Genomic DNA, 15,957 nt, shown 5'->3' with positions numbered 1-15,957 from the left:
CGGTAGCCTCAGCGAAGAAGATTGGCCCGATAATTCTATCGTGCAATAGCGCGCACCAAACATTCACCTTTGGACTGCCTCTGGTGCACTCCACGACCTCGCCAGGGGGTTGTGAACCCCAAAGGCGCACATTATGGCGATTCACTACTCCACTGATAAAAAAGGCCGCTTCGTCGGAAAAGGCAATTCGTCTGAGATAACCATCATAGTCCTCAATACGTGACAGCATTTCGACCGCAAAGTCATATCGACGTGTACTGTCATTGGGCAACAATGGAAGTGGAAGTTTACTGATCTGTGAAAAAAACTTTGATAGTTTGTAAACAATTAGACACCACTTTCATATTTGTATGCCGGCCGGAGTGCCCGACAGGTTCTAGGCGCTACAGTCTGGAACCGCGCGACCGCTACGGTCGCAGGTTCGAATCCTGCCTCGGGCATGGATATGTCTGCTGTCCTTAGGTTAGTTAGGTTTGAGTAGTTCTAAGTTCTAGGGGACTGATGACCTCAGAAGTTAAGTCCCATAGTGCTCAGAGCCATTTGAACCAACCATATTTGTATCTTACTTCTAGCCTGTGTTATCAATTTATGTAATAAGGGACAGACTTTTCGGACACCCTGTACTACGTCTCTAATCAATGGTGAAATGAACTTATTTTCATACCTTTTGATACCAGTTGTGTTTTGTAGCGTATGAAAATTACGGAATGTAGAAGAGCTTAAGGCGATTTTGGAAATAATAAAAACTGTAGTCAAGACATCAGAATGTTACTGAAGTGCGTCCAAATACCCGCATCGTCTCACAGCATTTTCACGCAAACTGTACCAAAGACGTGAGTTAGAATACTGTACGGTTCAAATGGCTCCGACAAGGGAACCTCCCCATCGCACCCCCCTCAGATTTAGTTATAAGTTGGCACAGTGGATATGCCTTGAAAAACTGAACGCAGATCAATCGAGAAAACAGGAAGAAGTTGTGTGGAACTACGAAAAAAATAAGCAAAATATACAAACTGAGTAGTCCATGTGCAAGATAGGCAATATCAAGGATAACCTGAGCATAGGAGCGCTGTGGTCCCGTGGTGAGCGTGAGCAACTGCGGCGCGAGAGGTCCTTGGTTCAAATCTTCGCTCGTGTGAAAATTTTTCTTCCTTTATTTTCGCAAAGTTATGATCTGTCCGTTCGTTCATTGATGTCTCTGTTCACTGTAATAAGTTTAGTGTCTATGTTTTGCGACCGCACCGCAAACATACAGTTCGGAAAATATTCATTGACCTTGTCATTGAAGTCGCGAGCTATATTTGCTGGATTCATATTGCCCACGGAATACACCTCACGTATTTAATGCACTCCCGTCCAAAGTAGCGAACAGTCAACTGCCAGCCAGGGAGTCTCGTTAGCAGAAATAGTCCTCTTCCGTGCGCTGTTGTCGACTGACGTCGTGTGTTTCGATGTTTGTTTAGGTGTAGCATCCTCATACTACGGCGCAGTTACCTCGCATCGGTCGGACGGACGGACAGATAATAATTGTCTGAAAATAAAAAAAAAAACTCTTCACTCGAGGGTAGACTTGAACCAAGAACCTCTTCAACCGCAGCTGCTCACGCTAACCATGGGACCAAGACGCTCCTAAGCTCACTTCCTCCTTGATGTTGCGTATCTTGCACTTGGACTACTCAGTTTGTACATTTTGCTATTTTTTTCATAGTTCCACACAACTTCTTCCTGTTTTCTCGATTGATCTGCGTTCAGTTTTTCAAGGCCTATGCACTGTGCCAACTTATAACTAAATCTGAGGTGGGTGCGATGGGGAGGTTCCCTTGTGAGCACTATGGGACTGAACTTCTGAGGTCATCAGTCCGTTAGAACTTCGAACTACTTAAACCTAACTAACCTTAAGACAACACACAGATCCATGCCCGAGGCAGGATTCGAACCTGCGACCGTAGCGCTCGCGCGGTTCCAGACTGCAGTGCCTAGAACCACTCGGCCACCCCGGCCGGATGAATACTGTATACAGACGCGTATAAAGCAACGTAACTGCTCCTACTTTGCTGCGTGTGTCAGAGGAGGCTGCGGTCTGTCTGCGGTTCACAGGGCGAGAGGCGCCTGCTTTAATGGGATGTTTTGGAGGCCAGGCGGCGCAGCCACACGGCCGGTACCTGGTTCCAGATGGTGATGTACTCGCCGCCGCAGCAGACGACCTCGTCGTACAGCCCGGGCACGCCCCGCACTATATCGAGCACGAGGAAGAGGAAGGAGAGGTCGCTGAACAAGCTGTAGGCGGTGAGCGCGCCGTGCAGCAGCAGCGGTCCCGTCGCTGTCTGCGTCGTCATGGCGGGTGCCCGGGTGCTGCAGCCACTACCTGCTGCTGCTGCTGCTGCCGCCACCGCAGCCGCGGCCACACTGCGGCCGAACGCGGCTTCCGGAGGACTCGCCGGCGCGCGGCGCATTAGCCGGTGACGCGCTGCTAATCGACTGCCGACCGACACTACGCGGCGATGAATAGAGGCGCGCCGGCGGTTACGACAGCAGTGGCCATTCGCCCTCACGGCAGTATCCGCTTCTGCGCTCTCTAGTGTACTCACAGATCTGTTTCGGCTACATCTACATCTACAGCCATACTCCGCAAGCCACCTCACGGTGTGTGGCGGAGGGTACTTTGAGTACCTCTCTCGGTTCTCCCTTCCTTTCCAGTCTCGTATTGTTCGTGGAAAGAAAGATTGTCGGTATGCCTCTGTGTGGGCTCTAATATCTCTGATATTGTCCTCGTGGTCTCTTCGCGAGATATACGTAGGAGTTGGAGGTATATTCTCGAAACTTCAACAAAAGCCCGTACCGAGCTAGTGAGCGTCTCTACATCTACATCTACATCTACACCTACCGAAGAAATTCTGGTCGTATGTAAAGTACACAAGCGACAAGACCCAGTCAATGCCTTCGCTGCGCAGTGCCGATGGTACTGTTACCGACGACTGGTCCGCTAAAGCGGAGTTATTGAACGCAGTTTTCCGAAATGCCTTCATCAGGCTGGCTTGGCTCTGAGCTCTGTGTGACTTAACTGCTGAGGTCATCTGCCCCTAGAACTTAGAACTACTTAAACCTAACTAACCTAAGGACATCACACACATCCATGTCCGAGGCAGGATTCGAACCTGCGACCGTAGCGGTCGCGCGGTTCCACACTGTAGCGCCTAGAACCGCTCGGCCACCCCGGCCGGCCCTTCACCAGGGAAGACGAATGGAATATTCAAGAATTTCAAACACGAACAGCTGCTGCGGTCGCGCGGTTCCACACTGTAGCGGCTAGAACCGCTCGGCCATCCGGCCGGCCCTTCACCAGGGAAGACGAATGGAATATTCTAGAATTTCAAACATGAACAGCTGCTAGCATGAGTTTCTTAGAAGTAGATACCTTAGGGGTTGCGAAGCAACTCAAATCGCTTGATACGGGCGAGTCTTCAGGTCCAGATTGTGTACCGATTAGGTTCCTTTCAGATTACGCTGATACAATAGCTCCTTACTTAGCAATCATGTACAACCGCTCGCTCACCGATAGATCTGTACCTGTTGTTGTTGTTGTGGTCTTCAGTCCTGAGACTGGTTTGATGCAGCTCTCCATGCTACTCTATCCTGTGCAAGCTTCTTCATCTCCCAGTAACTACTGCAACCTACATCCTTCTGAATCTGCTTAGTGTATTGATCTCTTGGTCTCCCTCTACGATTTTTACCCTCCACACTGCTCTCCAATGCTACATTTGTGATCCCTTGATGCCTCAAAACATGTCCTACCAAACGATTCCTTCTTCTAGTCAAGTTGTGCCACAAACTTCTCTTCTCCCCAATTCTATTCAATACCTCCCCATTAGTTACGTGATCTACCCACCTTATCTTCAGCATTCTTCTGTAGCACCACATTTCGAAAGCTTCTATTCTCTTCTTGTCCAAACTAGTTATCGTCCATGTTTCACTTCCATACATGGCTACACTCCATACAAATACTTTCAGAAACGACTTCCTGACACTTAAATCTATACTCGATGTTAACAAATTCCTCTTCTTCAGAAACGCTTTCCTTGCCATTGCCAGTCTACATTTTATATCCTCTCTACTTCGACCATCATCGGTTATTTTACTCCCTAAATAGCAAAACTCCTTTACTACTTTAAGTGTCTCATTTCCTAATCTAATTCCCTCAGCATCACCCGACTTAATTTGACTACATTCCATTATCCTCGTTTTGCTTTTGTTGATGTTCATCTTATATCCTCCTTTCAAGACACTGTCCATTCCGTTCAACTGCTCTTCCAAGTCCTTTGCTGTCTCTGACAGAATTACAATGTCATCGGCGAACCTCGAAGACCAGTATCAGTTGCAAAGTGATTTAGAAAAGATTGCTGTATGGTGTGGCAGGTGGCAGTTGACACTAAATAACGAAAAGTGTGAGGTGATCCACATGAGTTCCAAAAGAAATCCGTTGGAATTCGATTATTCGATAAATAGTACAGTTCTCAAGGCTGTCAATTCAACTAAGTACCTGGGTGTTAAAATTACGAACAACTTCAGTTGAAAAGGCCACAGAGATAATATTGTGGGGCAGGCGAGCCAAAGGTTGCGTTTCATTGACAGGACACTTAGAAGATGCAACAAGTCCACTAAAGAGACAGCTTACACTACACTCGTTCGTCCTCTGTTAGAATATTGCTGCACAGTGTGGGATCCTTACCAGGTGGGATTGACGGAGGACATCGAAAGGGTGCAAAAAAGGGCTGCTCGTTTTGTATTATCACGTAATAGGTGAGAGAGTGTGGCAGATATGATACGCGAGTTGGGATGGAAGTCATTAAAGCAAAGACGTTTTTCGTCGCGGCGAAATTTCAGTCACCAACTTTCTCTTCCGAATACGAAAATATTTTGTTGAGCCCAACCTACATAGGTAGGAATGATCATCAAAATAAAATAAGATAAATCAGAGCTCGAACAGAAAGGTTTAGGTGTTCGTTTTTCCTGCGCGCTGTTCGGGAGTGGAATGGTAGGGAGATAGTATGATTGTGGTTCGATGAACCCTCTGCCAAGCACTTAAATGTGGATTGCAGAGTAATCATGTAGATGTAGAATGTACATGTAGATGTACATTTATACTCCGCAAGCCACTCTACGGTGTGTTGCGGAGGGCACTGTCATTGCCTCCCTTTCCTGTTCCACTCGCGTATGGTTCGCGGGAAGAACGACTGCCGGAAAGCCTCCGTGTGCGCTCGAATCTCTCTAATTTTACATTCGTGATCTCCTCGGGAGGTGTAAGTAAGGGGAAGCAATATATTCGATACCTCATCCAGAAACGCACCCTCTCGAAACCTGGACAGCAAGCTACACCGCGATGCAGAGCGCCTCTCTTGTAGAGTCTGCCGCTTGAGTTTGTTAACTATGTCCGTAACGCTATCACGCATACCAACTAACCCTGTGACGAAACGCGCCGCTCTTCTTTGGATCTTCTCTATCTCCTCTGTCAACCGGACCTAGTACGGGTCCCATACTGATGAGCAATACTCAAGTATAGGCCGAACGAGTGTTTTGCAAGCCACCTCCTTTGTTGATGGACTACATTTCCTAAGGACTCTCCCAATGAATCTCAACCTGGCACCCACCTTACCAACAATTAATTTATTATGATCATTCCACTTCAAATCGTTCCGCACGCATACTCCCAGATATTTTACGGAAGTAACTGCTACCAGTGTTTGTTCCGCTATCATATAATCATACAATAAAGGATCCTTCTTTCTATGTATTCGCAATACAATACATTTGTCTATGTTAAGGGTCAATTGCCACTCCCTGCACCAAGTGCCTATCCGCTGCAGATCTTCCTGCATTTCGCTGCAATTTTCTAATGCTGCAACTTCTCTGTATACTACAGCATCATCCGCGAAAAGCCGCAAGGAACTTCCGACACTATCTACTAGGTCATTTATATATATTGTGAAAAGGAATGGTCCCATAACACTCCCCTGTGTACGCCAGGGGTTACTTTAACATCTGTAGACGTCTCCCCATTGAGAAGAACATGCTGTGTTCTGTTTCCTAAAAACTCTTCAATCCAGCCACACAGCTGGTCTGATATTCCGTAGGCTCTTATTTTGTTTATCAGGCGACAGTGCGGAATTGTATCGAACGCCGTCCGGAAGTCAAGGAAAATGGCATCTACATGGGAGCCTACATCTAATATTTTCTGGGTCTCATGAACAAATAAAGCGAGTTGGGTCTCACACGATCGCTGTTTCCGGAATCCATGTTGATTCCTACAGAGTAGATTCTCAGTTTCCAGAAGTGATATGACACGCGAGCAAAAACATGTTCTAAAATTTTACAACAGTTCGAGGTCAGAGTCTTCCACTGGAGTCTATCTATCATCTCCGTAACGCTTTCGCGATTACTAAATGATCCTGTAACGAAGCGCGCTGCTCTCCGTTGGATCTTCTCTCTCTCTTCTATCAACCCTATCTGGTACGGATCCCACACTGGTGAGCAATATTCAAGCAGTGGGGGAAAGAGTCTACTGTAACCTACTTCCTTTGTTTTCGGACTGCATTTCTTTAGGATTCTTCCAATGAATCTCAGTCTGGCATCTCCTTTATCGACTATCAACTTTATATGATCATTCCATTTTAAATCACTCCTGATGCCTATTCCCAGATAATTTATAGAATTAACTGCTTTCAGTTGCTGACCTGCTATATTGTAGCTAAATGATAAGGGATCTATCTTTCTATGTATTCGCAGCACATTACACTTGTCTACATTGAGATTCAATTGCCATTCCCTGCACCATGCGTCAATTCGCTGCAGATCCTCCTGCATTTCAGTACAATTTTCCATTGTTACAACCTTTCGATACACCACAGAATCATCTGCAAAAAGCCTCAGTGAACTTCCGATGTCATCCACAAGGTCATTTATGTATATTGTGAATAGCAACGGTCCTACGACACTTCGCTGCGGCACACCTGAAATCACTCTTACTTCGGAAGACTTCTCTCCATTGAGAATGACATGCTGCGTTCTGTTATCTAGGAACTCTTCAATCCAATCACAAAATTGGTCTGACAGTCCATATGCTCTTACTTTGTTCATCAAACGACTGTGGGGAACTGTATCGAACGCCTTGCGGAAGTCAAGAAACACGGCATCTACCTGTAAACCCGTGTCTATGGCCCTCTGAGTCTCGTGGACGAATAGCGCTAGCTGGGTTTCACCCGACCGTCTTTTTCGAAACCCATGCTGATTCCTGAAGAGTAGATTTCTAGTCTTCAGAAAAGTCATTATACTCGAACATAACACGTGTTCCAAAATTCTCCAACCGATCGACGTCAGAGATATAGGTCTATAGTCCTGCACATCTGTTCGACGTACCTTCTTGAAAACGGGGATGACCTGTGCCCTTTTCCAATCCTTTGGAAAGCTACGCTCTTCTAGAGACCTACGGTACACCGCTGCAAGAAGGGGGCTGTCCATAAATCCGAAACAATACGACGGTGTAGAGATCTCTTTTGAAAAGTGGGCGATTTGTCCACAACCACACAGGTAGCTCCCCGAGTGCGTTATGTAATTGATATACAGTTGTACCACACCTTTACAGACGACAGAGGTTCCTAAGCCGAGCATTTTGAGGTAACTAATGGTCAGAAATAAATACAATGAGTGCGTCGTCGACGGAACTTTAAATCCCTCTTCTTCCCGATTACGCAATTGGATTACGATGATTTTAATATGTTGTTAATACACTGAAGGGGCAACGAAACTGGTGCACCTACCTAATATCATGTAGGGCCCCCGCGAGCACGCAGAAGTCCCTCAACACGACGTGGCGTGGACTCGAGGAATGTCTGAAGTAGTGCTGGAGGGAACTGACACCATGAAAACTGCAGGGCTGCCCGTAAATCCATAACAATACGACGGTGTATAGATCTCTTTTGAATAGCACGTTGCAAGGCATCCCAGATATGCTCAATAGTGTTCATGTCTGGGGAGTTTGGTGGGCAGCGGAAGAGTTTAAACTCAGAAGAGTGTTTCTCGAGCCACTCTGTGGCAATTCTGGACGTGTGTCGTGTCACATTGTCCTGCTGGAATTGCCCAAGTCCATCGGAATGCACGATGGACATGAATGGATCCATGAATGTAACTCCATCTTCTGGTGGAGTATGAGACTACAGCTGTTCAATGTTCAATAAAAACAATACCAATTGCCGTTATACCGGTACAGGTATATTTCTAGGGAACCAGTTTCGACGTTACACTACATCATCTTCAGGCCAAAACTGCTCCAATCCAGTAACCTTCGTGTTCCGAATACAGCAGTGCCTTCAACTGGTTTCATTACGGGCATACGTGCTCATTGTTAATTGAATGGATCCAGGTGACCAGACAGGATGCTTACCTACGAGTCACCTGTCAGAGTATCAACACGTATCATGGGTCTCATGTCACTCCAACTGCACACGCCCCACACCATTGCAGAGCCTCCACCAGCTTGAACAGTCTCCTATTGACATGCAGGGTCCATGGATTCATGAGGTAGTCTCCATATCTGTATTACTCTCGCAAACAAAGTTGACACTCGGCGCGGTGGCTGATGGGAGCGACGGTAAGGGCATTTCCCATTTCCAGTAGCTCCCGTCAGCCACCGCGCCGAGTGTCAACTTTGTTTGCGCGTGTAATACACGTCCCTCCGCTCGATACAATTTGAAACGAGACTCGTCCGAACAGGTTACATGTTTCCAGTCATCAACAGTCCAATGTCGGTGTTGACGGGCCCAGGCGAGGCGTAAAGCTTTCTGTCGTGCAGTCATCAATAGTACACGACTGGGCCTTCGGCTCCGAAAGCCCATATCGATGACGTTTCGTCGAATGGTTCGCACATCGACACTTGTTGATAGCCCAGCACTGAAATCTGCAGCAATTTGAGGAGGGTAGCACTTCTGTCACGTTGAACGATTCTCTTCAGTCGTCGTTGGTCCCGTTCTTGCAGGATATTTTTCCGGCCGCAGTAATGTCGGAGATTTGGTGTTTTACCGGATTCCTCATATTCACGGTAGACTCGTGAAATGGTCGTACGGGAAAATCCCCACTTCATAGCTACCTCGGAGATGCCGTGCCCCGTGGCTCGTGCGCCGACTATAACACCACGTTCAACTTCACTTAAATCTTGATAAGTTGCCATTGTAGCAGCAGTAATCGATCTAACAACAGCGCCAGGCACTTGTTGTCTTATATTAGGCTTTACCGACCGCCGCGTCGTATTTTGCTTTCCAAAACAAAAGTCATGTCCAACAAATGGGTCCAAGCTGGAGATGTGAAAGTCAAGGACAGTCTATTAGAAGAGGTCAGTGAATATGTCTACCTTGGCCAGATTATAAATATGAAGGGAGACATAAGGCCAGAAATCTATCGACGCATCAAGCTTGGCTGGCAAGCATTTGGGAAGAAATCAACAGTATTCATATCGAAAATGCCAGTAGATCTGAAGAAAGCAGTATTTGATCAATGCATTCTCCCTGTGATGACGTATGGCTGCGAGACATGGACACTGAACTCATTCACAAAAGGGAAACTTAGCACAGGACAGAGAGCCATGGAGAGATCAATGCTGGGCTATACAAGAAAGGACAGGAAAAGGGCAGATGACATCCGGTCTGTGACGAAGGTTAATGACATCTTAGAGAGAGTAGGTTCCTTGAAATGGCAGTGGGCTGGCCACGTCGCAAGAAGAAAAGACAACAGATGGACGAAGATAGTACTGGGGTGGAGCCCGAGAGAGCACCGGAGGCCTAGAGGAAGACCACCAGACAGATGGGACAAAGACATCAAGGAGACCGCTGGTAACACCTGGCAGAGAACTGCCCAAGACCGTCCCACTTGGAGAAGACTGCTGAAAGCCTACCTGAATCCACGACTCGAAATGGCCACATCATTTAATGATTGAATTGGCTGATGTTGACATTGTATTTGAATACGCATGCTTATACGAGTTTCATTGGCGCTTCAGCGTATGTTAATTAGTCAACGATACACTGATGGAAAAAAATCGCAACACCAAGAAGGAATTGTGCGACGTAAACGAAAGCTGGTAGGCGTGTTTCTACATCAGAAAGATGACTTCTATAGGTATTTTGCGCCTTTAGGGTAAGAGTGGCGTTAGTGGCACCGCTATGAGGGTGCAAATCAGCTTGGCTTTGAATACGAGCAGTAATGATCATGATCTTTTCTTACCTTTGAGAAATGACGTAGAGAGTTGATGTGTGTGAATAACGTGTTTAAGCAATGACGACGCCATTATCAACAGCTCACTTAGTTTGAACAATGTCGTGTAATGGGCGTACGAGGAGGTAGATATTCCTTCTGTGATAATGCAGAAAGACTTTGCAGTAATGTACCCACTGTACGTGATTACTGGCAGTGGTGGTCCCGGGAAGGTGCGTTAGCAAGAAGACCGAGTTCCGGAAGGCCACCTAGAATTAGCGAGAGGGAAGACCATCGTGTTCGGTGTGTGGCGATGGCGGACCCTACTGCGTACGCAGCACGAACTCGAGCAGCCGTAGCACCACAGCGACACAACGAAGTGTTACAAGTCGGTTACTTCAAGATAATCTACGAACCTGACGCCTTGTAGCGTTCATTCGAAACTACCACAGCTTTCAGCATCTTTGGTGTCGAGAAAGACCTCATTGCAGGGCAGGGTGGAGATCTGATGTGTTTTCTGACGAAAGCTGGTTCTGCCACGTTCCCAATTATGCCAGTATTTTGGTTAGGAGAAAGCCAGGTGAGCAGCTGCAACCAATCTGCCTGCGGCCTGGACACCACTGGACCTACACCTGGAGTTATCGTCTGGAGCGCGGTTTCGTGTGACAGCAGGAGCACTCCCTTGTTATCCCACGTGCACCCTGACTGCAAATTTGTTCGTCAGTCTGGTGATTCGACCTGTTTTGTTGCCATTCACGAGCGACAATCTAGGGGGTGTTTTCCAACAGTATAACGCTCGCCCACGTACCGATGTTGTAACTCAACACGCTCTACAGAGTGTCATCATGTTACATTGACCTGCTGCAGCCGCGCGGGATTAGCCGATAGGTCTCAGGCGCTGCAGTCATGGACTGTGCGGCTGATCCCGGCGGAGGTTCGAGTCCTCCCTCGGGCATGGGTGTGTGTGTGTTTGTCCTTAGGATAAATTAGGTTAAGTAGTGTGTAAGATTAGGGACTGATGACCTTAGCAGTTAGGTCCCATAAGGTTTCGCACACATTTGAACATTTGTTGGTCTGCTCAAGCACCAGATCTGTCTGCAATCGGGCACATAAGGGGCATCATCGTGTAACACCATAGTTAAGATACCAAATATTTTTTTCTGACTAATTATGCTTTGTGTGAAGTATGTTTTATTTAATATGTAATCTTTGATATGCTGGAAAGATGTAGAACGATGTAAAATATGTTTTCTCTTCACCGTTTAAACACTTTGCCACATTTGGAGGAGGATGACTTTAATACACACCTGGAAATGGAAAACAGAACACATTGACACCGGTGTGTCAGACCCACCATACTTGCTCCGGACACTGCGAGAGGGCTGTACAAGCAATGATCACACGCACGGCACAGCGGACACACCAGGAACCGCGGTGTTGGCCGTCGAATGGCGCTAGCTGCGCAGCATTTGTGCACCGCCGCCGTCAGTGTCAGCCAGTTTGCCGTGGCATACGGAGCTCCATCGCAGTCTTTAACACTGGTAGCATGCCGCGACAGCGTGGACGTGAACCGTATGTGCAGTTGACGGACTTTGAGCGAGGGCGTATAGTGGGCATGCGGGAGGCCGGGTGGACGTACCGCCGAATTGCTCAACACGTGGGGCGTGAGGTCTCCACAGTACATCGATGTTGTCGCCAGTGGTCGGCGGAAGGTGCACGTGCCCGTCGACCTGGGACCGGACCGCAGCGACGCACGGATGCGCGCCAAGACCGTAGGATCCTACGCAGTGCCGTAGGGGACCGCACCGCCATGGTGTGGTGAGCGATCTCCTACACTGGCCGTACACCACTGGTGATCGTCGAGGGGACACTGAATAGTGCACGGTACATCCAAACCGTCATCGAACCCATCGTTCTACCGTTCCTTGACCGGCAAGGGAACTTGCTGTTCCAACAGGACAATGCACGTCCGCATGTATCCCGTGCCACCCAACGTGCTCTAGAAGGTGTAAGTCAACTACCCTGGCCAGCAAGATCTCCGGCTCTGTCCCCCATTGAGCATGTTTGGGAGTGGATGAAGCGTCGTCTCACGCGGTCTGCACGTCCAGCACGAACGCTGGTCCAACTGAGGCGCCAGGTGGAAATGGCATGGCAAGCCGTTCCACAGGACTACATCCAGCATCTCTACGATCGTCTCCATGGGAGAATAGCAGCCTGCATTGCTGCGAAAGGTGGATATACACTGTACTAGTGCCGACATTGTGCATGCTCTGTTGCCTGTGTCTATGTGCCTGTGGTTCTGTCAGTGTGATCATGTGATGTATCTGACCCCAGGAATGTGTCAATAAAGTTTCCCCTTCCTGGGACAATGAATTCACGGTGTTCTTATTTCAATTTCCAGGCAGTGTAATATGTATTTTTTTTTTTTTGTTGAATTGCTGACACGTGTAAATCAAAGGATTTTGTAAAAGGTATGAATATACAACTATGTATATGCCGATTCACACTTAGGACTTTTGAATTGTATAAATGAAAACTTGGTGTTCTTCCCTTCTGCAACGAAAGTGAGTTAGAGCGCGCAAAACGTGGTTGGTGCGAAGGAAAAGGTGGAAACCATAGTCAGTCGGAGACTAGCAACCGGACAGTCGGCAACTAGTGACTGGAAAGTGCACAGCGCAGGTGCCGAGTGAAGCTTTCAGTATTTGGAGTTATTGTGGGAAAGCCTCGGGTGGATAAATGGCTCTAAAATATTGCTCTGTTTCTGGAAAATACCATAAAAGTTGACGATCATCGCCAAGAAGATAATAACAGAGCAAATTACTTACAACCGAAAGTCCATCTTGTGTTATGTACTCGCCACCAACATTGCCCAATCTCTCAGCACACAGGAGGAGTCAGATCTTTGTAAAGGGTGTGGATCAGCACATTTACTAAAGTATGTGCAAATACAAGGTAACTCGTGTTAAATTTATGTACCAACCTTGATTTGTTTCCTATCATGATACCTCTTAGGATCCACCTCTCTTGAACAGTGATTTCCGTGGACCCTGAGTATGAGAACTGGTGAAAATTACTTTTGCTTAATTACTTTTGCTTAAACCTGAGTGCTTAAAAGTTGCCTAAAATTACTGAGGATTTTAATGAAGTTGAGAAAGGAAGTAAATGTTGCTTTTGTGAAAGCCTCCCCAATAATCGAATTACTTTAGTTCAAAGTGTCCATGTTAGGAGAATTAACTGATTTAATTCTTTCTAAAAATATTAATGTTTGTGCTGATGAGAAATAGGCAACTCGATTTTGAGGTTAGTTAGAAGTAAATGATCTTAGTCATATTTGAAAATCCTGTTGAAAAGATCTTCTGCATTAACTATCATAAAATTCATACAAGGTGAATGAAAGTTGTGAAAGAGTTTTCCAAAGTTTGCTTTCTGTAGTTTGTTCGTAAAAGTGTGTTTAGATTGTTTTATGGAGATGGTCAAGATAAAGGGTCCCCCATTTTAAGTTGCTCAAAATGCATAAATTTACTTGGTTAACGAATATACTAAATGCATTTGAAGTTAATGTTGAGTTTTGTGTACAATGTGTGATGAAAAGTGTAATATCAGCTTGTGAGCCCCAGTTACTGTCTTTTTCTTACTGCAGATAAAGTTACTATGAGAGCCCTTACTCATGAAAACAGTCACAACATTACTTATTAAGGAATGTGTAAATCTCAATGCAAGTGAATTTTAGTTGAATTTGTGCTGTTTGGAAAGTATCTGATGAAATAGAACTAGGTCCATGTCCAATTTTTAGTTTAACATTGATTTCCATTTTTATTTTTGTTGAAATAACTTATGCCAGGTAAAGTATTTACTGTTGAGTGCTAGTGTCAATTGTGTTTGTGAGAACTTGCATTTCCTATTAAAACTGGTTATATCCACTGTACTACTTGCCTGCTTGTAGAAATGGGTTCGTTACACTTCCGTGAGAGGGAAGTATAGGTTGTGTTTTTATACAAAAAACTATTTACTGTTTATTTAACAGAAATGTTTCATATTTCTATGCCTAATTGGGCTGGCGACCGTATTCTACTTCATTTGAGTAAACATGATTAGCTAAAACATTTTCTAAATTGGATCTGCCTCTTTCTATGTCGTTAAGTGACATTGATACTCGGGTTCCATAAGCCAAACCCATTAGGTAACTCACGGTCAATTTTACTTAATTCCTCCCAGAGGGTAACATTTACTGCATCGTAATACCATAATTGGTAACACACATTGTGTGTTGATATAATACGCGATGCAGTGATAGTGTTAAAATCGGACGACAACTCTAGCATCATGCACAACCAGTATTAACCGTCCCTGTATTGACCGACCAAGTGCGACAGGGACTCCATCACACAAACTGACATCCGGCACCTGCGCGTTTGCATGCATGCGTGCACTCCACATTTTTGGCAGTTTCACCAGTTATTAATGCTCTAGCATTTCATAAATGCAATGGCTTGTCTCACGTTCATATTAAACTGTAACATTGCAACGTTAGTCACTGAAATACGTTATGTAGACAAATGTATTTCCGAGATTTTACTATTCTACTTTACTTGTCTCTTGGTGTTGTGATTTTTTCCGTCAGTGTATTTCCAAGACTATTCAGACAATTAAAAGAAACAGGACACATGTTACTACACTATCCGATCAACTGTATCCGAACATCTAACATTACAGTTTTAACTCTGCTGTGGAAACTCTCAATGAGGTATCTGAATGTCCACGGAGGAGTGGCGCCCCATTCTTCCTCAAGTAGCAAATCCAGGCAAGCCAGTGAGTTGAACGTGCTGTCTGGAGCGGAGTCGACGTTATAACTCGTCCCCTTTTGGGCGTTCCAGTCTGGCAGGCCATACCATTTAAGGATTCTTACCGTCCACGAATCACTGCTTCTACATCTACATCTACATCTACATTTATACTCCGCAAGCCACCCAACGGTGTGTGGCGGAGGGCACTTTACGTGCCACTGTCATTATCTCCCTTTCCTGTTCCAGTCGCGTATGGTTCGCGGGAAGAACGACTGTCTGAAAGCCTCTGTGCGCGCTCTAATCTCTCTAATTTTACATTCGTGATCTCCTCGGGAGGTATAAGTAGGGGGAAGCAATATATTCGATACCTCATCCAGAAACGCACCCTCTCGAAACCTGGCGAGCAAGCTACACCGCGATGCAGAGCGCCTCTCTTGCAGAGTCTGCCACTTGAGTTTGTTAAACATCCCCGTAACGCTATCACGGTTACCAAATAACCCTGTGACGAAACGCGCCGCTCTTCTTTGGATCTTCTCTATCTCCTCCGTCAACCCGATCTGGTACGGATCCCACACTGATGAGCAATACTCAAGTATAGGTCGAACGAGTGTTTTGTAAGCCACCTCCTTTGTTGATGGACTACATTTTCTAAGGACTCTCCCAATGAATCTCAACCTGGTACCCGCCTTACCAACAATTAATTTTATATGATCATTCCACTTCAAATCGTTCCGCACGCATACTCCCAGATATTTTACAGAAGTAACTGCTACCAGTGTTTGTTCCGCTATCATATAATCATACAATAAAGGATCCTTCTTTCTATGTATTCGCAATACATTACATTTGTCTATGTTAAGGGTCAGTTGCCACTCCCTGCACCAAGTGCCTATCCGCTGCAGATCTTCCTGCATTTCGCTACAATTTTCTAATGCTG

General features: G+C 46.0%; 1 protein-coding gene across 3 annotated transcripts in view; it reads right to left on the bottom strand.

The window, feature by feature from the left end:
- The window catches only part of LOC126150178 (androgen-dependent TFPI-regulating protein-like), a 286,309-nt gene that overhangs the window by 122,575 nt on the left and 147,777 nt on the right, over positions 1-15,957 (bottom strand). The window contains exon 1 of one of the 3 annotated variants that reach the window (XM_049915859.1): positions 2,163-2,359. The exons of the other annotated variants lie outside the window; for them this stretch is intronic. Coding sequence (XP_049771816.1) covers positions 2,163-2,336 — 174 coding nt within the window. The 5' untranslated portion in view covers positions 2,337-2,359. Of the gene's footprint in view, positions 1-2,162; positions 2,360-15,957 lie in introns of those variants that run through there. 3 annotated transcript variants of the gene reach the window in all.

Source organism: Schistocerca cancellata, chromosome 2 (assembly GCF_023864275.1).
Source record: "Schistocerca cancellata isolate TAMUIC-IGC-003103 chromosome 2, iqSchCanc2.1, whole genome shotgun sequence".
Classification (NCBI taxonomy): Eukaryota; Metazoa; Arthropoda; class Insecta; order Orthoptera; family Acrididae; genus Schistocerca; species Schistocerca cancellata.
This window is presented reverse-complemented; position numbering and strand designations above follow the sequence as displayed.